The sequence below is a fragment of the Typha latifolia genome, chromosome 9 (assembly GCF_019914945.1).
Source record: "Typha latifolia isolate L0001 chromosome 9, TyphaL0001v2, whole genome shotgun sequence".
NCBI classification, from domain to species: domain Eukaryota; kingdom Viridiplantae; phylum Streptophyta; class Magnoliopsida; order Poales; family Typhaceae; genus Typha; species Typha latifolia.
In genome coordinates this window covers 2567607-2582593 of record NC_133094.1, presented here as the reverse complement: position 1 = coordinate 2582593, position 14987 = coordinate 2567607, and the positions used below count along the sequence as shown (strand labels likewise).

Genomic DNA, 14987 nt, shown 5'->3' with positions numbered 1-14987 from the left:
TAGAAAGGAAATATTTCGGCTTTTTCCTTAATATCCTACGTGGCAAAATTATGAATTAACAATTATTTTAGTTTACTCTTATAATACTCATCTCCGGTATATTACATTATTATTTCTGCCATAAGATACATTTATATAGGCAGACAAAGGAAAATACGTAGCACTACTACTCGGGGAATTGACATCTCCCAGAGAGAAACATTAGTGGAGAAGTCTTCTTATACTGAAAGCTGTGGTTAAATTGCGTGAACTCGGCATGGATGGTAGGAAAAAGCTGGTGGACTGGAAAAGGTCAATATATAATTTTATAAGGCCATGAAACATACGCTCTCATTTCAAGTTAACATTAAAATACAAAGAAACATGGTCTGCAGGCGGGTTAGAATAAATATACATGCCATTCATGTTAAGAATTGCAATACAAACGTGGTTGTATTCACAGACAGCTAATGCCTGGTAACCTTAACTATGCACAAGCTGAGTCCTTGAGATATTCTCTCAACCATCTCGGGCAAGGTAGCGATTTCTTTCTCCATAAGAAAAAAGCAGGGGAAGAAAAAGTCAATCTGCCTTTTAATTGATGAAAACATCAATATCTTTATCCAAGCTGCTTGATTGCATTTCCGTAACTGTAATCCAACCTGGAATAGTCTTGAGATCAGAATGCCTTGTAGCTCTCATCATTGACAGTTGAAAGGAAACCATTTACAAGATTACAGCAAAAGAGGATCTTCTAATGGACATGTTCTGACAATTAGAATGTTAAATTAAACTTGGAATAACCTAAAGATCAGAATGCTGCAGCACTCAGAGATATTCAAGGCTCTGAGAATTGCCATTTGAAGGTCCTGAGCACTCCAGAATAAAGAACTCGTGGTGTCTGCATCTGAGAGTCCACTAAATCTGCAGACAAAATAGTAACTAAGATTCACCATCAAATCAAAATTCTTTCTTACTGGTGATCCTCACGGACAACTTAGCAAAGCTATTTATATGAATAACACACGCATAGATTCAAGTGCAATACGAAATTGAGCTGCAGGCAAATACTTCCAAGTTCTAGCTATGGAGTCATTAGCAGCTTGCATAGATCATGCAGAGAAGCATTGCAGTAATTTTCTGGTTTAAACTCAACCAACAATCAGAGACGTCAAATTAGTTAGTCCATAACTTCCTGAATAGAACATAACAGAATTTTCCAACATAAGAAATATGTGATGAGGAACCGAGTGATCATGTTATGGAGAGACAGTATCAAGAAATTTTAGGAACCAAGAGTGTGCTTGGAGAGAGAGAGAGAGGTAAAAATTGCATACCTGGCATACAGCAGTTTCTTATAATTTCTTACAACTCCTTGCAGGTCCCCTACGCAGCCTCTTCAAGGTAGGCCGAGGCATGTCATCTTCGGTTTGGGAAGAGTCCTCTCCACAATCATCTAAAGGATAAACTTGGTAGATGTGAGTACAAGAAGCAACATTGTTCAAAGTATGACTAAACTATCTTCAGCAGCATGTGTATGCACTGTGCGAATCTATGAAAAATAGCCAGTTTTGTGAGAAAATCATGAAATTGCTACCAGCATTATAATTGAAAAAACACTGTATTAGCATTCAGGAATCTATTGGTGGACTTCCAACTTCTCTAACATAGAAAGGTTTCATCCACCTTCTCATTGCAGCTGCTAATTGGAGCATGTTTCAAGCAAAACTAACATGCTTACCATCTGATATTGCCTCCCAATTTGCTGGGGTAATACTCGCGGACTGCTTTGCACTGTCAAAATTGAATGCAGAGCTATTGGCTTTCTGAGAAATACAAAATCAATTAAGCTATTAATGAGCCAGATGTCCAGATTGCTTAGCATTAATTAGTAAATACTGCTTTGGTAACTTATTTTCACCTTTGATGTAGTTTCTTGTTGATTTATGGTCTGCTCTGTGTCATAACCAGACCTTTTTGCAGCTACCGTAATTACCCCACGCCCAACTTGTTGCTCAGGAGCCTCACATTTTCCATGAAATGGCGGCATATAACAAAACCTAACCAAAGGGAACTAGACGGATAAAAATAGTATAACAAGAGGGAAAGATAATGGAAACTACCACAAGAACATGACCATGAGAAAACAATATGGAAGTCCAAATTCTCTTTTATGCTTCATTATGTCTTTACTTAGATTTCCCGTATTAGATTTTGCCATAAAAGATGCCTAAATATTCATATAGAAAAGAAAGTAATATTCCAACATTACAAATCAAGACGTTAACTCTAATAAAGAAGATCTCCATAATAGAGAAAATGTCTAATTTCACTTAAACCTCTTGAACTATCACCGTATTCCATGTATGTTCTTTGAACTATTTTTTTACCACATTCATCCCTTGAACCAATTTTCTTTTCTTTTTTTCGTTTAGAGGACTCTATAGTTTTTTTTCCTTAGTTTAAGGGGGGTATATGTAAATATTTTTCTTAGTTTAAAAGATGTTATGGATAATAAAAATGTTTAAATAGTATATATAAAAGACAGTGATAATTCATGGGGTCTAAGTAGACTTAACACTAAAGAAAAATCTTCTTTTAAAATATTTTCCATGAAAATGAAACATGAAGACTTCAAAAAGTGCAGAAGAAATTGCACACTGCACAAACTCACAGAGGGTATTTTTTTTCTTATGCTTTTATAGAATATGCAATAATTCCATATTCCTACCTAACTTCCACCCCACCTTTTTTAATGTTTCCAAATGAAAAAGGGAAATCTTGACTCATTAATTTAATACTGGAAGCAAAGCCGTGCGGAACCTAATTAAGGTGGAAGGAAGGAATGTTGGCCACAGAATGAAGCATAAACGGACAGCACTCAGCATAGCAGCAGGCTATCTTGATCGGCATTGAGCTCTGGTTCATTATGCTCAGCTGCCTCAACAAGACCTAAAGTTTAATGTCCTTCGAAGTTCCAACTATGCCAATAAATACTCTGTTTATTGTTCATACTATGTGCCATGAGAAAGCAAATAGTTCTCCATTTTCAGGTATCACAAAGAGAAATTGCCTTTTTTCCCTCCTTGTTTCTCATTTGCAGAGTGAAGAAAGTAGCTTTTTTTTTGTGTCAGCTACCCTTATTTCTGGGGAAACCCAAAGAGCCAAATTACTACAAATAGAGGATAACACTAGAGACATCTTTTAAGATGTAAAAGTGTCAAACAGAGATCACATAATGCACTAGATGCTGAGCAAAAATATTATAAGGTGCTCAAAATGGGTAGACAAAGGGCAAAACTGGTTCAGAAGTACTGAGGATTAATGTGGTTGTATCCAATTTGAGTATAGACAATGTAAGTTTAGTTACAAGTAAAAAGGCTGACAAGGATCAATAAACATCGAACAAACTAGATGTGGCTCAGCAATTCAATTGCTGTGATTCTGTTAGACTCATATATTAAAAAAAAAAATTCATGCTGCCCAGTTCTTCAGGTGCCTTCTTCTGGTACCTTCTCATATAGTTCAAAATTGTTGGGAATAGGCTCCCCTCATGATGACAAAAAGATGATAATTAGCCATCATATATGCCCCCAACATACTACTGTTCCAGTCTGAAGTACAATTAGAGTATTGTTCCAACTTCTAAGAAGATGTCAGATATTTAAAGCTTAGAAGAGAAAACATGAAATAATCTGTCAGGTTGACAGGACTGAAATCACTACAAGCTTTTATTTGTATTGTACCATTAACATCAAAAGGATTCATTCTTAATTTTTGGAAAATATTATTCCATTCAAGATTGGACTAAAATTGGTGATACATCATTAAAAAGTCATCATACTGATCATCCATGAGCAATGGAAACAAATGGTTGTTAGGTTGGAGTTCAAAACAACCTATGATCTATCTATTACTCTTTAATGTCTAGCCAGTATGTCAACCATCTCTGAGAAATAGACATTACGTTTTAGAGAACTTCTACTTATCTCTTGAAATATCAATAGGGTGAAACTTCCTGAAAACATAATTTAATTATATTTAGATTTGCAATAATGGACTCTAGTGTACACATCTGTAAATTATGTTCACTCTATTATAACAAAATATGCATAGGCTATAAAAAAATACGCATTCAGTTTTATATGCTAAATCGAAATACTAAATGCAATTAAACTGCAACAGCCCTGATGACGATGTGCAAGCAGTTTATATAATCTAAGTATCTAACAAATAAATGATTTTGAGTTAATCAAATCACCTTCTCTTAAATCTTAAAATATAGATTAGCATTACAAAAGCAATCTATATAGAGCGGGATGAGAAATGAAAATGACATACCATTCTAGAGGCAAACTGTCACTGTTAAAATCTGGACTCAATATCCTCCATTTCCGACATTTGTTACACTGTACCCACTCATGATCTGGCTTATAGAGTTCACTCCCCTTTTTCTGGATCAACATTCGTTTGTCAGAACAAAAATTTTTGAGCTAATTTCAACCACCATAGTAAAACTAATTCCATGCTCCAACTCAGACTGAAGAAGAAAATAGGATTATATTGCAGCATCAGCTAGCAACTAATATGTACAACAAGATCCATATATAGCAAGCTTTCTTAAAACATTCTATTGTGAGCTACAAGAATAATTTAATTATATATTTCATCCTAAAGCTGCAAATTTGCTGGGATAGGCCCATAATTAAGAAGGATGGACTTGTCCTAGGTCAGCAAAGTCAACTCAGAAGGGATCATGTCATATTATGGGTGAACTAGGGCTTCCTCATGGACTTGTTGCCACCACCACCATCATCCCTTACTCTCTCTCACCCACACAAGTCCTCCAATGTAAGGCTAAGACATGGCCCCCACCATTTGACATGGGTTTGCTACTATACCAGCATGTAGTGCCTCTTAATGTGTCAAGTATTAAAAATCAAATGTAAGTTTTCTACAACACTTCGATAGCAATTAGGAACTTACAAAAGATCCCAAAGAGACTTCAAATAGCAATAGATTACATATTCTGCTAGGAAGCAAAGGGGGAAAAGGGAAAGGGAGAGAGAGGAGGGAAAAAGAGAGAGAGAGCTCGTTGCTGCAACAACTGTTGCTGCAGCCATAGCTGGACAGAGGAATAAGGAGGAGAATTCTATCTTATCACCTCCTCCTTGCCCCTCTCAACTTGGCAGGGGTCACGGTGATGACAAGCATCCATCAACATTGCCTCTCTTTCTTTTTCAATTCATTACCCCTCTCTATCCCTACCTCCCTCTCTCCTTTCCTGAGAGGCATGGTGCTTACGCTAGGCAGCACTGTCCAACCATCTGCTAAATCCTTGTTTAAGCTTGTAAGTTCACAATTTAACCACTATCACACTACTGTATATGCCAAAGAATCTTTGAACCACAAGTGGCAATAGGTATATAAAGATACTATAGCTTGACAAATAAATTATGATTTCAGTACTTGATATGTTTGTATTAATATCTCCAGGCAGCTGTCCTCGAAAACTTACCAAGTTAAGCGTATCAAAATTGTTATCCCAATATTCATCTGCCTTGTTACCCAACCATTCTTCCAATTTAGCATATGCTTCACAATCTTGAAATCCTTGTTTGTTGTTGAGTACCCATACATTACCATTTCCAACATCCTGCAAAGGATACATGAGAAGCTGATCCATATATAGTAGAAAATTTTGCAAGATAACCTAAATACCAAAAGACATTTGTTTGGCACTTGCCAACAAAAAAACTTTTAGGTATTTTAAATACTTTTATTGAAAGAACACCGAAGGTTTCACTAGGAAAAAGCATACCATTAGACTTGTAACATCTACAACTCCTATGACTCCACGTCCCATGTCTGCATTGTGTATCTGTCCCCCAACTCGTTTGTAAGCCTGCAAAAAGATAAGTACATATCACGGGAACAATAAAGAGTAGACATCACGAGAAAAAGTAGTTTATGGAAACAACACATGAAGCTACAACAGTAAATATGATATCACATCAGTATACTGACAAAGGGCCTGCTTTCACTCTATGGATTTCATAACTCATTCGCTTTGCTAATAGTTTCCAGTTAATTTAAGCACAAAATTTGGAAATATATTTACACACAGAAGGTTTCCAGTATAAACCACAGGAGAAAAGCTGCACAAGCACGAAGCTAATATATTTAGAACATCACCAATAATTTATAACTTAACATCAAGAGGATTAACAACCTCTAAACATTTCCAACAAGTTATAACTTGTTCACAAATATAGAAACTGTGGTAACTATATCAAGTAACTGTATGATATCTGACCAAATATACAGGTTTTACTGAATCAACTCCAATATCTTCAAAATAGATACTATCCAAATTTTGGATTTTCCCATAATAAGTTCAAACTGAAAAATGGAAATATGAGTTCTTGCCAGATCCACTCAGCACTTACAGAGCATGATGGTAAACCATAAACCCATTTGAAAGTATGGAATGTTTTTTTACATTTACTCCTTCAGTTCCTACTTTCAACTACAACAACTATCTGTTCCTTTTCGGAGATAAGCAAAGTTTCGGATTTCTCTGCATTCTATTTTCCCTTAACTGACCATGTTGCATTTACTGAACATGACCTAGGGACAAATAATTATCAAAATCTAAAGCAACAGAAAGCAATTGTGCTCATCGACACCAATTAGGCTCACCTCAATCAAGCGGCCATGCCAGTACAAGAATATCCCACAGTTCATTCGTTCCCACTCTACCTTACTCCTTCCAAGTGTTAAATGAACAGCTTTTCCCATTATATGATCTGATATTATAGCAGTCTTATTCAATGACTTTGCCAATGGCTGGCTTTTTACCTGCCAAAAAGTAAAATAAGTAATAATATTCAGAGTTGATATTTTGGCTAAAGGAATGTGACAGACTGGTAACATTCTTTACCAGAGAACCTTGGACATAAATCTTCATACGTGGATCTAAGAAGATCACCTCCAAGTAAGATTGAAGAGAATAGTCTAACGGTACCTATAGACCCATCAATTGATGACATACAGAGAATTTGATCAATACTTTCATAAAAGAAAATTATCCTCCAGAAATATGAAATAGAGAAAATCACTTTCTAAAGAAGAAAAAAAAGAAAGATGCCAGCACATATGGGATGGAGTGGTTTTATTAGTATTAGCAAAGCTGACAGTCAGCATTACTTGATGATTGCATCTTTTTGTAGATTAACATAGAGAAAAGAAGTCAACCAACATAGAAAACATTCCATAATAACTATAGATGGAGAACCTTCTGGCTAATTTGTCCTGGACGTGATCTTACTCTCCTAGACCGGATTAGTATGTCGCCACGGGCATGGTAATGAGTATTTCCAACAGTTTTCCCAGAATCCCATTCCAAACTGTAATCTGAACCCCATTCATCCAAATTCCATATATAGATCTGCGTTCCGGTTCCTGTTTCACCAAACAATCCCAGCTTTTGACCAATAAAATACTCATTAAAAGGAGAAAATTCCTTGATAGCCTTCAAATTATAGTCTGCATGGGTCTCTGATTGGATATTTAAATCTGTTTCCATATATTGTCCTCGCTTACGATATGTGACAACTGGAATCTCAAGATTCTGCATCAGATAGAAAGATCACTCTATTATTATAGTGCAAAAATGAACAAAATCAAGAACCAATAAATAGTCTGAACTGCAGTAATGGGAAGAACAAAATTTCATGTTTACTTCTTTATTTTCATTATAAGATTGGGACAACAAAGCTACAGATCTGGAGCTGATTGTTTGGGTAAGAACAACTGCATCTCTTCCAAGTTTCATAGTGCTAGTCTGCAAAATAACATAAAGACTAAGTTAGGGTTGCAGAATCAAGTCGATGGTGACAAAAAAGGATGGCCAAGCCTCTAAGGTTCCCCTGCGCGTAAAGTAGATTACTAGTTTTGAGTTCTGACCAAGCCATAGGTTAATCAAGACATGCTAGATATTGCAGCATGAGATTGGAAACAACTATAGGACATCAAATTCCCCATTTTCCTTATGAAAAGAATATTGTTTATTGTGGTAGAAATCCTTAGATGAGACACGATCAAACTCATATTGTGAAGATACAGGTTGATATACATCAAGAGATATATGCATGCCATAACAGCAACCTAATAAAATTCCTACTAGACATAACGAATGACAAAAATTATAAGTATTAGATAAAAGTAAGCGTTAAATAAATTTCACCTTCCTAATGCTCAAAATCATGTTACCTCTATATACTTAAAAAAATCTCAAATCAATCTATGTACTTATGATTAAAATGAAACCATCAATTTTTTTGTCCAAATTAATGGAGTATGCCAAATTGACCAAAATGCCCCGTCGTATTTATTAGGCAAAACAGATGATTTTTTTATCTATTTTTTTAACCCATATTTATCTTATTCCTAGATGTGATCCAACTATTAAACTTCATAAAAACTTAGGTTTAATAAAAGTTACTATATAGTTGACACAATCTAAAATTTAAGAGAAGAAAATATGTGGATATTCTTTAAAGAGAAAAAAATACTTATATAAGAGGACATTTTTGTCCATAAAAAAGTTTAAAATAGGCAATATTCAAGCCCCTATTCAACTTTAAAATATTTTGAGAGCTTTCCATCAATTTAGACAGAAAAACTAACGGTCTCACCTTAGTCGTAAGCATGGATGGCCTACGGCACTTTCCAGTCATGCCACAAAAAAGGGAGAAAAAAAGAGGAGGAAGACTACTCACCTTCACTCGTCGTCGTCGCTCGCCGCCATCATCGCTTGTAGTTCGCTGCTGGAGAGCTCCATCAATGAAGGCACCATCATGTCGCATCCCTGTGCAATTGCGACGCTTCGGCGCCTTCAATGATGGAGCTCTTCGGTACGACAGCAACGACGACGATGGTGAGGTCGATGGTGACGGAAGCTCAACAATGGGCGGATTGCCCCTAGGAGGGGTGTCGTGCAGCATCCCTTGTGCCATATGTCAGTACATCGTCGGCACGGTAAGTGTCGATCGGCACACCTTGTGCTAGTCAACACAACCATCGTTAGTTGTTAGTTGGGCTAGGTTTATGCCGGGTTTGGGCCGAGCTTTCGGGCCAGGTTTATGCCGAGTTTGGGCCGAGTTTTTCGGGCCAACCGAGCTTAAATATTTGTTCACGGCCCGACCCACCAATCACTCGAGCTAGGCTAGAATATTCTAGCCTATTACCGCCCACTAGCCTATTAGATATTAAGCTTGGATTGGGTATAATAGGTCTAACATAATAGGTTAAATATAAAAAATATTATATTTTATTGGGCCGAGTTTAATAGGCTTATATGAATATATTTTAATTATCTTTCATGGGAACTAACTTATATATTAATATATAATTTACTAAATATCTAATATGGGACTAAAAAAATTATCTGGATATGCATGCATTATGGGTTGGGCCATAGATAAGAGTAGTGGATCAGGCTTTCGAGCCGAGCCGGGGGGGCAAAGGCTTAGCTCATGCCGCCTACTACCATCTCGATTCGGGTTGGACCGGGCCTAAATCGGGCTCGGGCCGGGCTTAGCCCGGTTAAAACCGGACAGGTTCGAGCCTAATGATCATGTCTAGTTGTAAGCATAGGAACTAATTTGAAACTTTTTGAATTATATAGGGTAAAATAATTTTAGGCATAAGTACATAAGAATAAAATAAATTTAACCCTAAAATTAAATATCTCAGGCCAACCCAGCAACTTAATTAAATACATTTAAAAGAATGGCATGAAAGGTACACCAAATTTGGAGTAAAATATTTCACTGCCTCATTCCAAATACAGATTGTTAATTAGCAGAATCATAATTACCCCCTAATAACAAGAACATAGAACTCAAGATTAACAGCTGAAGAACAACTACAAATACCAGATAGAGATATGCAGAATAACACGTTTCAATCCTCAACATCAGGAAACATGCTTATAGATGAGCATACGCATGTGGATTTCTGCATCTTAGGAAATTCTTCCATGGCAAGCGATACTTAAGGTAACATACCACATGATCAAGGAAGTTATGCATACAAAGATTATATGTCACAGCACATGAATAATGAACAGGATCATTAAGCAGAACAAAAGGGCAAGCAAATAACTTTTTGCAGCTAAATTTCCATATTTACTTATCAGATATCAATATTCATTGAGCCAAAGGAGCAGCAGTCAGAAGCATTGTAGGTACTTCTAGTACACAGTATATTCAGCTTAGCAAAGGCAGTGTGTATGCTACATAATAAAACCTATCAGAAGAAGGCTATTTAATAAACATATTTACTTTAAATCCAATGCCAAATCTTCCAATATTATTTGCTTCTTCTTCATTTGGCTGTTTGTGACCAAAAGAAAGCATTCTCATAATTTCAATATGAGACATGCCATGTCCATCATCAATGACTGATAATACAGGAATTTTCTTTCCTGCTTTCTTGGAGTATAGACACTCAATGGAAATGTCCAACCTGCAGAATGACACAAAAAAATTTATTAGCAAAAGTAGAACATACCTTGCCTAGTAGGATGATAAATTTCATTAGAAAAGGACAGCTTTAGTTAATTCTTATAAAATCAAGAGAAATACTATACCTAAAAGGCCAAAGTAAATCAGTGATAACAGGAAAGATTCATTAAATATATTTAAGAACAATTCAAAAGAGGTGCAATTTAGAAGTGAAAGACACTAGTTGCTGCATGAGGAAAAGTATACCTAGATGCATTAGCATCCCTGGAATTGTCAACAAGCTCAGCAATTGCTCCAAAAATCCATCCAGCATGAGTCTGACTTAGGGTTCTTAGGTAACTAGGATCTGTCCTCACATAATTCCTCTCAAGGACATCAAGCTTTTTAACTGATGTTGGATGAGAACTGCTAGGACTATTCTCAATAGATTCACAAGGAAAGGGATCGACAGCTGCGTGATGAAGCTTTGAAGTGCAAAGGCCATCATCATTATGGAGAGAACCAATTACCTTAGAATTCGAAAACCCATTGTCAGAAATCTCTTCTCCCAAATTATGAGCATAATATCTAGGGTGCATAACCATCTCTGCAGGTGATGGCAATTTCCTTGGGTTCGAGGAGCAATCAACATGTTGCAACCGTCTGCTTTTGCAAGGATTCTGAATATTCTTTTTTTTGGAGATTGGGGAATCATTATGTAGTTGACCTGAGGGACATAAACCAAGTTAAAGTATTTACAGTCTTGCAGTTACCATTGAAATGTTCTTTTAAAATGTCTAAAGAAAGGCATGGATAAACTTAGTAGATCTCTAGTACAATGAAGCAAAATATCAACTATAAAGCAACAATAGACATGCCTATTTCAAGTTTAAATGACTAAAAACTTACTCCATAACAGCATTGAACAAGAAGTCAAGAATGCAAAAGTACAACAATTCATGCCTAGGACCTGATTTTCAGAGAAACGATAAATCTCTCACCAGATGTTGCCATCTCCTGTTCATTAAATGTGAAGGTTGTCTTTCCCATCTCATAGATAATTACAGCATGTGAAAATTCAGGGTCTGGAGCAAGTATGTAAAACTTGCAAAACTCAAAGTTCACGATTCCAGCCTTCAAAAACATATGAATCTTGATAAAGCTAATGGATAAATTATTTTATACGCCAGGGTTAACAATTAGACGTAAAAATAAGATATTCCCAATAAATAAAACTTACCACTTTATGCTTCCGAAGGAATTGTGAAAAGGTTACCCACTCCTTGGCCTGATGAGAATTTTCAGGCTCTGGATATATCTGGAATTGTGGAAAACCAGAATTGCAATATTTCTTGCTTTCTCGAAATTTAGTTATAGGCCAAACTGAAGGGCTGTAGAACTATGAAAGAATCAGCAAGCTGTTCTATCAAAAACAATAAACTACGAGAAGTCAAGAACATCAATGCAGCAAATAAATAGTACATATATCTTGATACATGTGTCCGTGATGACTTCTATAGGGTCCTACCATCACCCTCTTACAGTACCCTCCAGAAAAGGAACTCTTGAGTATACACAAGATAGCCTTACAAAAAAAGCCACAACACATGAATGGGCGGTATAAATATCCCAAATGGTGAATTTGCCTGAGCAGCGGATTCACCTAAGCATGTCAATAACTAATTTGAATGTTTTATGTAGTCCGGATATATATTACTAAATTATTTTCTCTACTTATCATTCATATGTTGTCTTCACTGTTTTCACCTCACAAGTGACAATATATCTGGATTATGCCTGAGTATGATTAAGCCGAATTGTACCATTTTCTATCTCTCTCCTATTTTGCATAAACTAACCATCTTGAGTTCAGCAGCAATCTTAATCTTTACTGTTTTCTTGCCAGGATGACACTTTTAAGTAAAATTTACATCAATATTCATCAGGTCACTGTCACTGCAGTCCAGTTTCCAAGAATATATCTCTAAATAACCTCCAAAGGCCCTCTTCACAATTGTAGATATGAAAAAATATTTAGCTCAGGCATTGTGGATCCTTATGTCTGTTGCATTACCATGTCTTTAATCTTCACCTACAACCTGCTCCATTCGCTACCCCCTACTTACTACTATGTTGGCCCTAAAATAGCATTTCATCATCTTCACTCCCAGTTATCTTGGTCGTATTCTCATTAGATTTTTAGGCATTTTCAGTTTCTTCTTTAACTTTGCTATTCCGATATCCACTCTGCCCTTTCAAGTGTAAATGTCTTTGCTTCTTTCCTCATGTGATACTATCTTTATTCTGATTTGAAATGGTTGTACTTATTATCCTCTTGTTTTAATATAGTTTCTTGCCAGTATCCACCATGTTTTTTTTTTAATTTTACAGGACATTTCACCAGATCTGCTTTGAAAGTTACAGGTTGATAGAACATTCATGATGTTTCAGGTTTCCTTGATGGTCCATCCAAAAGTATGTGTGACATTGGCTGTTCATGGCTTTGCCAAATTTTCTAATGCTAGTAGTTGCAACTCTAAATTCAAAAACAAGATTCAGAGGACTGAAGGAGAAAAAGTATTTATAATGTCATGCTTTATACATCTTTTTGTGAAAACATGAGAAAACTTACCTAATTCAACCTTCTTAAGTTGTTTCAGGTTAGATCAATGAGAGAAGGTTTGAGGATATAAATGCCCTTAGCAATTACCATATAGACATGGTTCCCAACCTTCTTATTTGATGAGCCAGCAAATAAGTTAGGATATCAATAAAAGATGCATACATAGAACAAAGAAAAAGAGAACCGAATATGGCAAAAAAATCCATATTAATAACACTACAAAGCCAGAAAAAGAATAGCATACAGAGCTCTTGTGGCTCTTGAACTGTTGAATTATACCGACAACGAAAGGCCAAGAATCAAGATTCTGAGAGATGTCATCCCCATTCTACCCCTTGAGCTCAAGTTATTTTAGTATCAAAATAGATCACCCGCATAACCAAATAAAACACAGTTACACGAAAGCCGTTAATACAGCCATTTATCATTATTAGCTATCATAGGAAATTTCAAGAAAATAATATTTTTACACCAAAGTGTGTCACTTGCACTGGTTCTTATCAACATTTTCCATTAGTTGACCTATTAAGATTCGTGATACTAGCTCCAATAAATGACGACATGCGAAAATTTAACAAACTAGAACAAGCATATAACTTACACTTCAAACGGAAGATTCCAAGACTTCGTGCGACATATGGCCTTATTATCTTTCCGCAGATAGATATGCCGCAACTGCCCATCTACAAAACCCCAAATAAATCTCCATTACTGCCTCTTTAAGAAAAGTACAAAAGAACAAAAAGTACATTAAAAAAAACAGCAGCTTTTCACCTTCAACAACAGGAGGCTCGTTCAAATTTAACATTCCACACTCAATTCTTTCACCTGTCATCACCAAATTAGTGTATCAAACTGCGTAAACTTCTTGCCTTATAAACCCACTCCACTCAACAATGGAAAGCTAAAAGAGAAATCGAGTTCAAAAGATGAGATAAAACCCTAGGAACCAAGAAAACCCCCTAGAACGCGAATTCCATAACGAAATCAAGAGAAACATGGAAAAGAAAAGAAGAACTTCATGTGATCCACGACAAAAGGCGAAGTGAACCAAATGCGATTTTGGAGTCGAGAACGAGGAAAAGGAGTCGAGAGTCTTCTCGCAACCAGGAGAGAGAGAGAGAGAGAGAGAGAGAGAGAGAGAGAGAGAGAGAGAGAGGCCGGGGGAACGGAAACAGTAAACACGAGGGTGTTGAATATCGATAATTACCCCGGAGAAAGGAAACAACTACGAGAATGCCCTTGTCAAGTTCCGGCACCAACCGCCATAATTCGCAAATCAAATTTCGGTAGATTAGCCTCGGAGTCCGCAAAGAGAGTTCCGTGCGGTAACTGGATGGGTGTGAGAAGCTGATCTGACTAGGATGGACGGTGGATTGGATCCTACGCATAGGTAAATTATACGTATGTTCGTTTGGAGGACTCTCAGGCCGTTGCAATTGTTTTTGCAAATAGCTACCTGCATTTGAATCTTATTTATAAAAACCATCTCCTCTTTTTCACATTTATAAATTGACTCCTCGTTCGGATATTCTATTCTATATAATGTCTTTAACAAAAACACCCCTTTTCTTGGTCCTCTTGAAGGTTATTGTCAAAAGATATATAGAATTTTATGATTATATAGTCTTTTATATATCGAAGGATGTAATTTTTACAAATATAACTGTAACAGAAGTTGATTTGCAAATATCCAAACGACGGTATGTTTTCTCAATAAATCTAAATTATGGGATGTTATTTGCAAAATAAAACCCTACTTTTTGAAGAAAGAAAACTTTTCGAATTTTTTTTTCTTTTTGTGTCCATTGCAAAACTGCCCAAATATACTGTTTTAGACCAAATTGCCCTTTTTATTTTGAGTGGGGAGAGAA

The 14987-nt window shown here is 36.2% G+C and overlaps 1 protein-coding gene across 5 annotated transcripts; it reads right to left on the bottom strand.

The window, feature by feature from the left end:
* Positions 1-379: 379 nt before the first annotated feature.
* LOC140795791 (uncharacterized) lies at positions 380-14254 on the bottom strand. 5 transcript variants are annotated; one of them, XR_012110354.1, is made up of 18 exons: positions 13888-14253; positions 13715-13796; positions 11731-11881; positions 11492-11624; positions 10758-11217; positions 10329-10512; positions 7724-7825; positions 7277-7612; positions 6923-7006; positions 6682-6840; positions 5801-5884; positions 5498-5635; positions 4321-4433; positions 1901-2039; positions 1721-1805; positions 1317-1435; positions 784-903; positions 380-641 (listed from the first exon to the last, which is right to left on the bottom strand). XR_012110354.1 is itself a non-coding variant. In XM_073148571.1 (18 exons), exons 2-17 carry the CDS (start codon positions 13919-13921, stop codon positions 1335-1337), a joined length of 2385 nt encoding a protein of 794 aa, XP_073004672.1. In that variant the 5' UTR covers positions 13922-13941; positions 14055-14254; the 3' UTR covers positions 380-903; positions 1317-1334. The 5 variants fall into 5 exon arrangements, 3 of the variants coding, with proteins under 3 accessions (XP_073004672.1, XP_073004673.1, XP_073004671.1); XM_073148571.1 differs by having other exon boundaries at positions 380-903; positions 13888-13941; positions 14055-14254; XM_073148572.1 differs by having other exon boundaries at positions 380-903; positions 13888-13941; positions 14165-14214.
* Between the last annotated feature and the right edge of the window lie 733 nt (positions 14255-14987).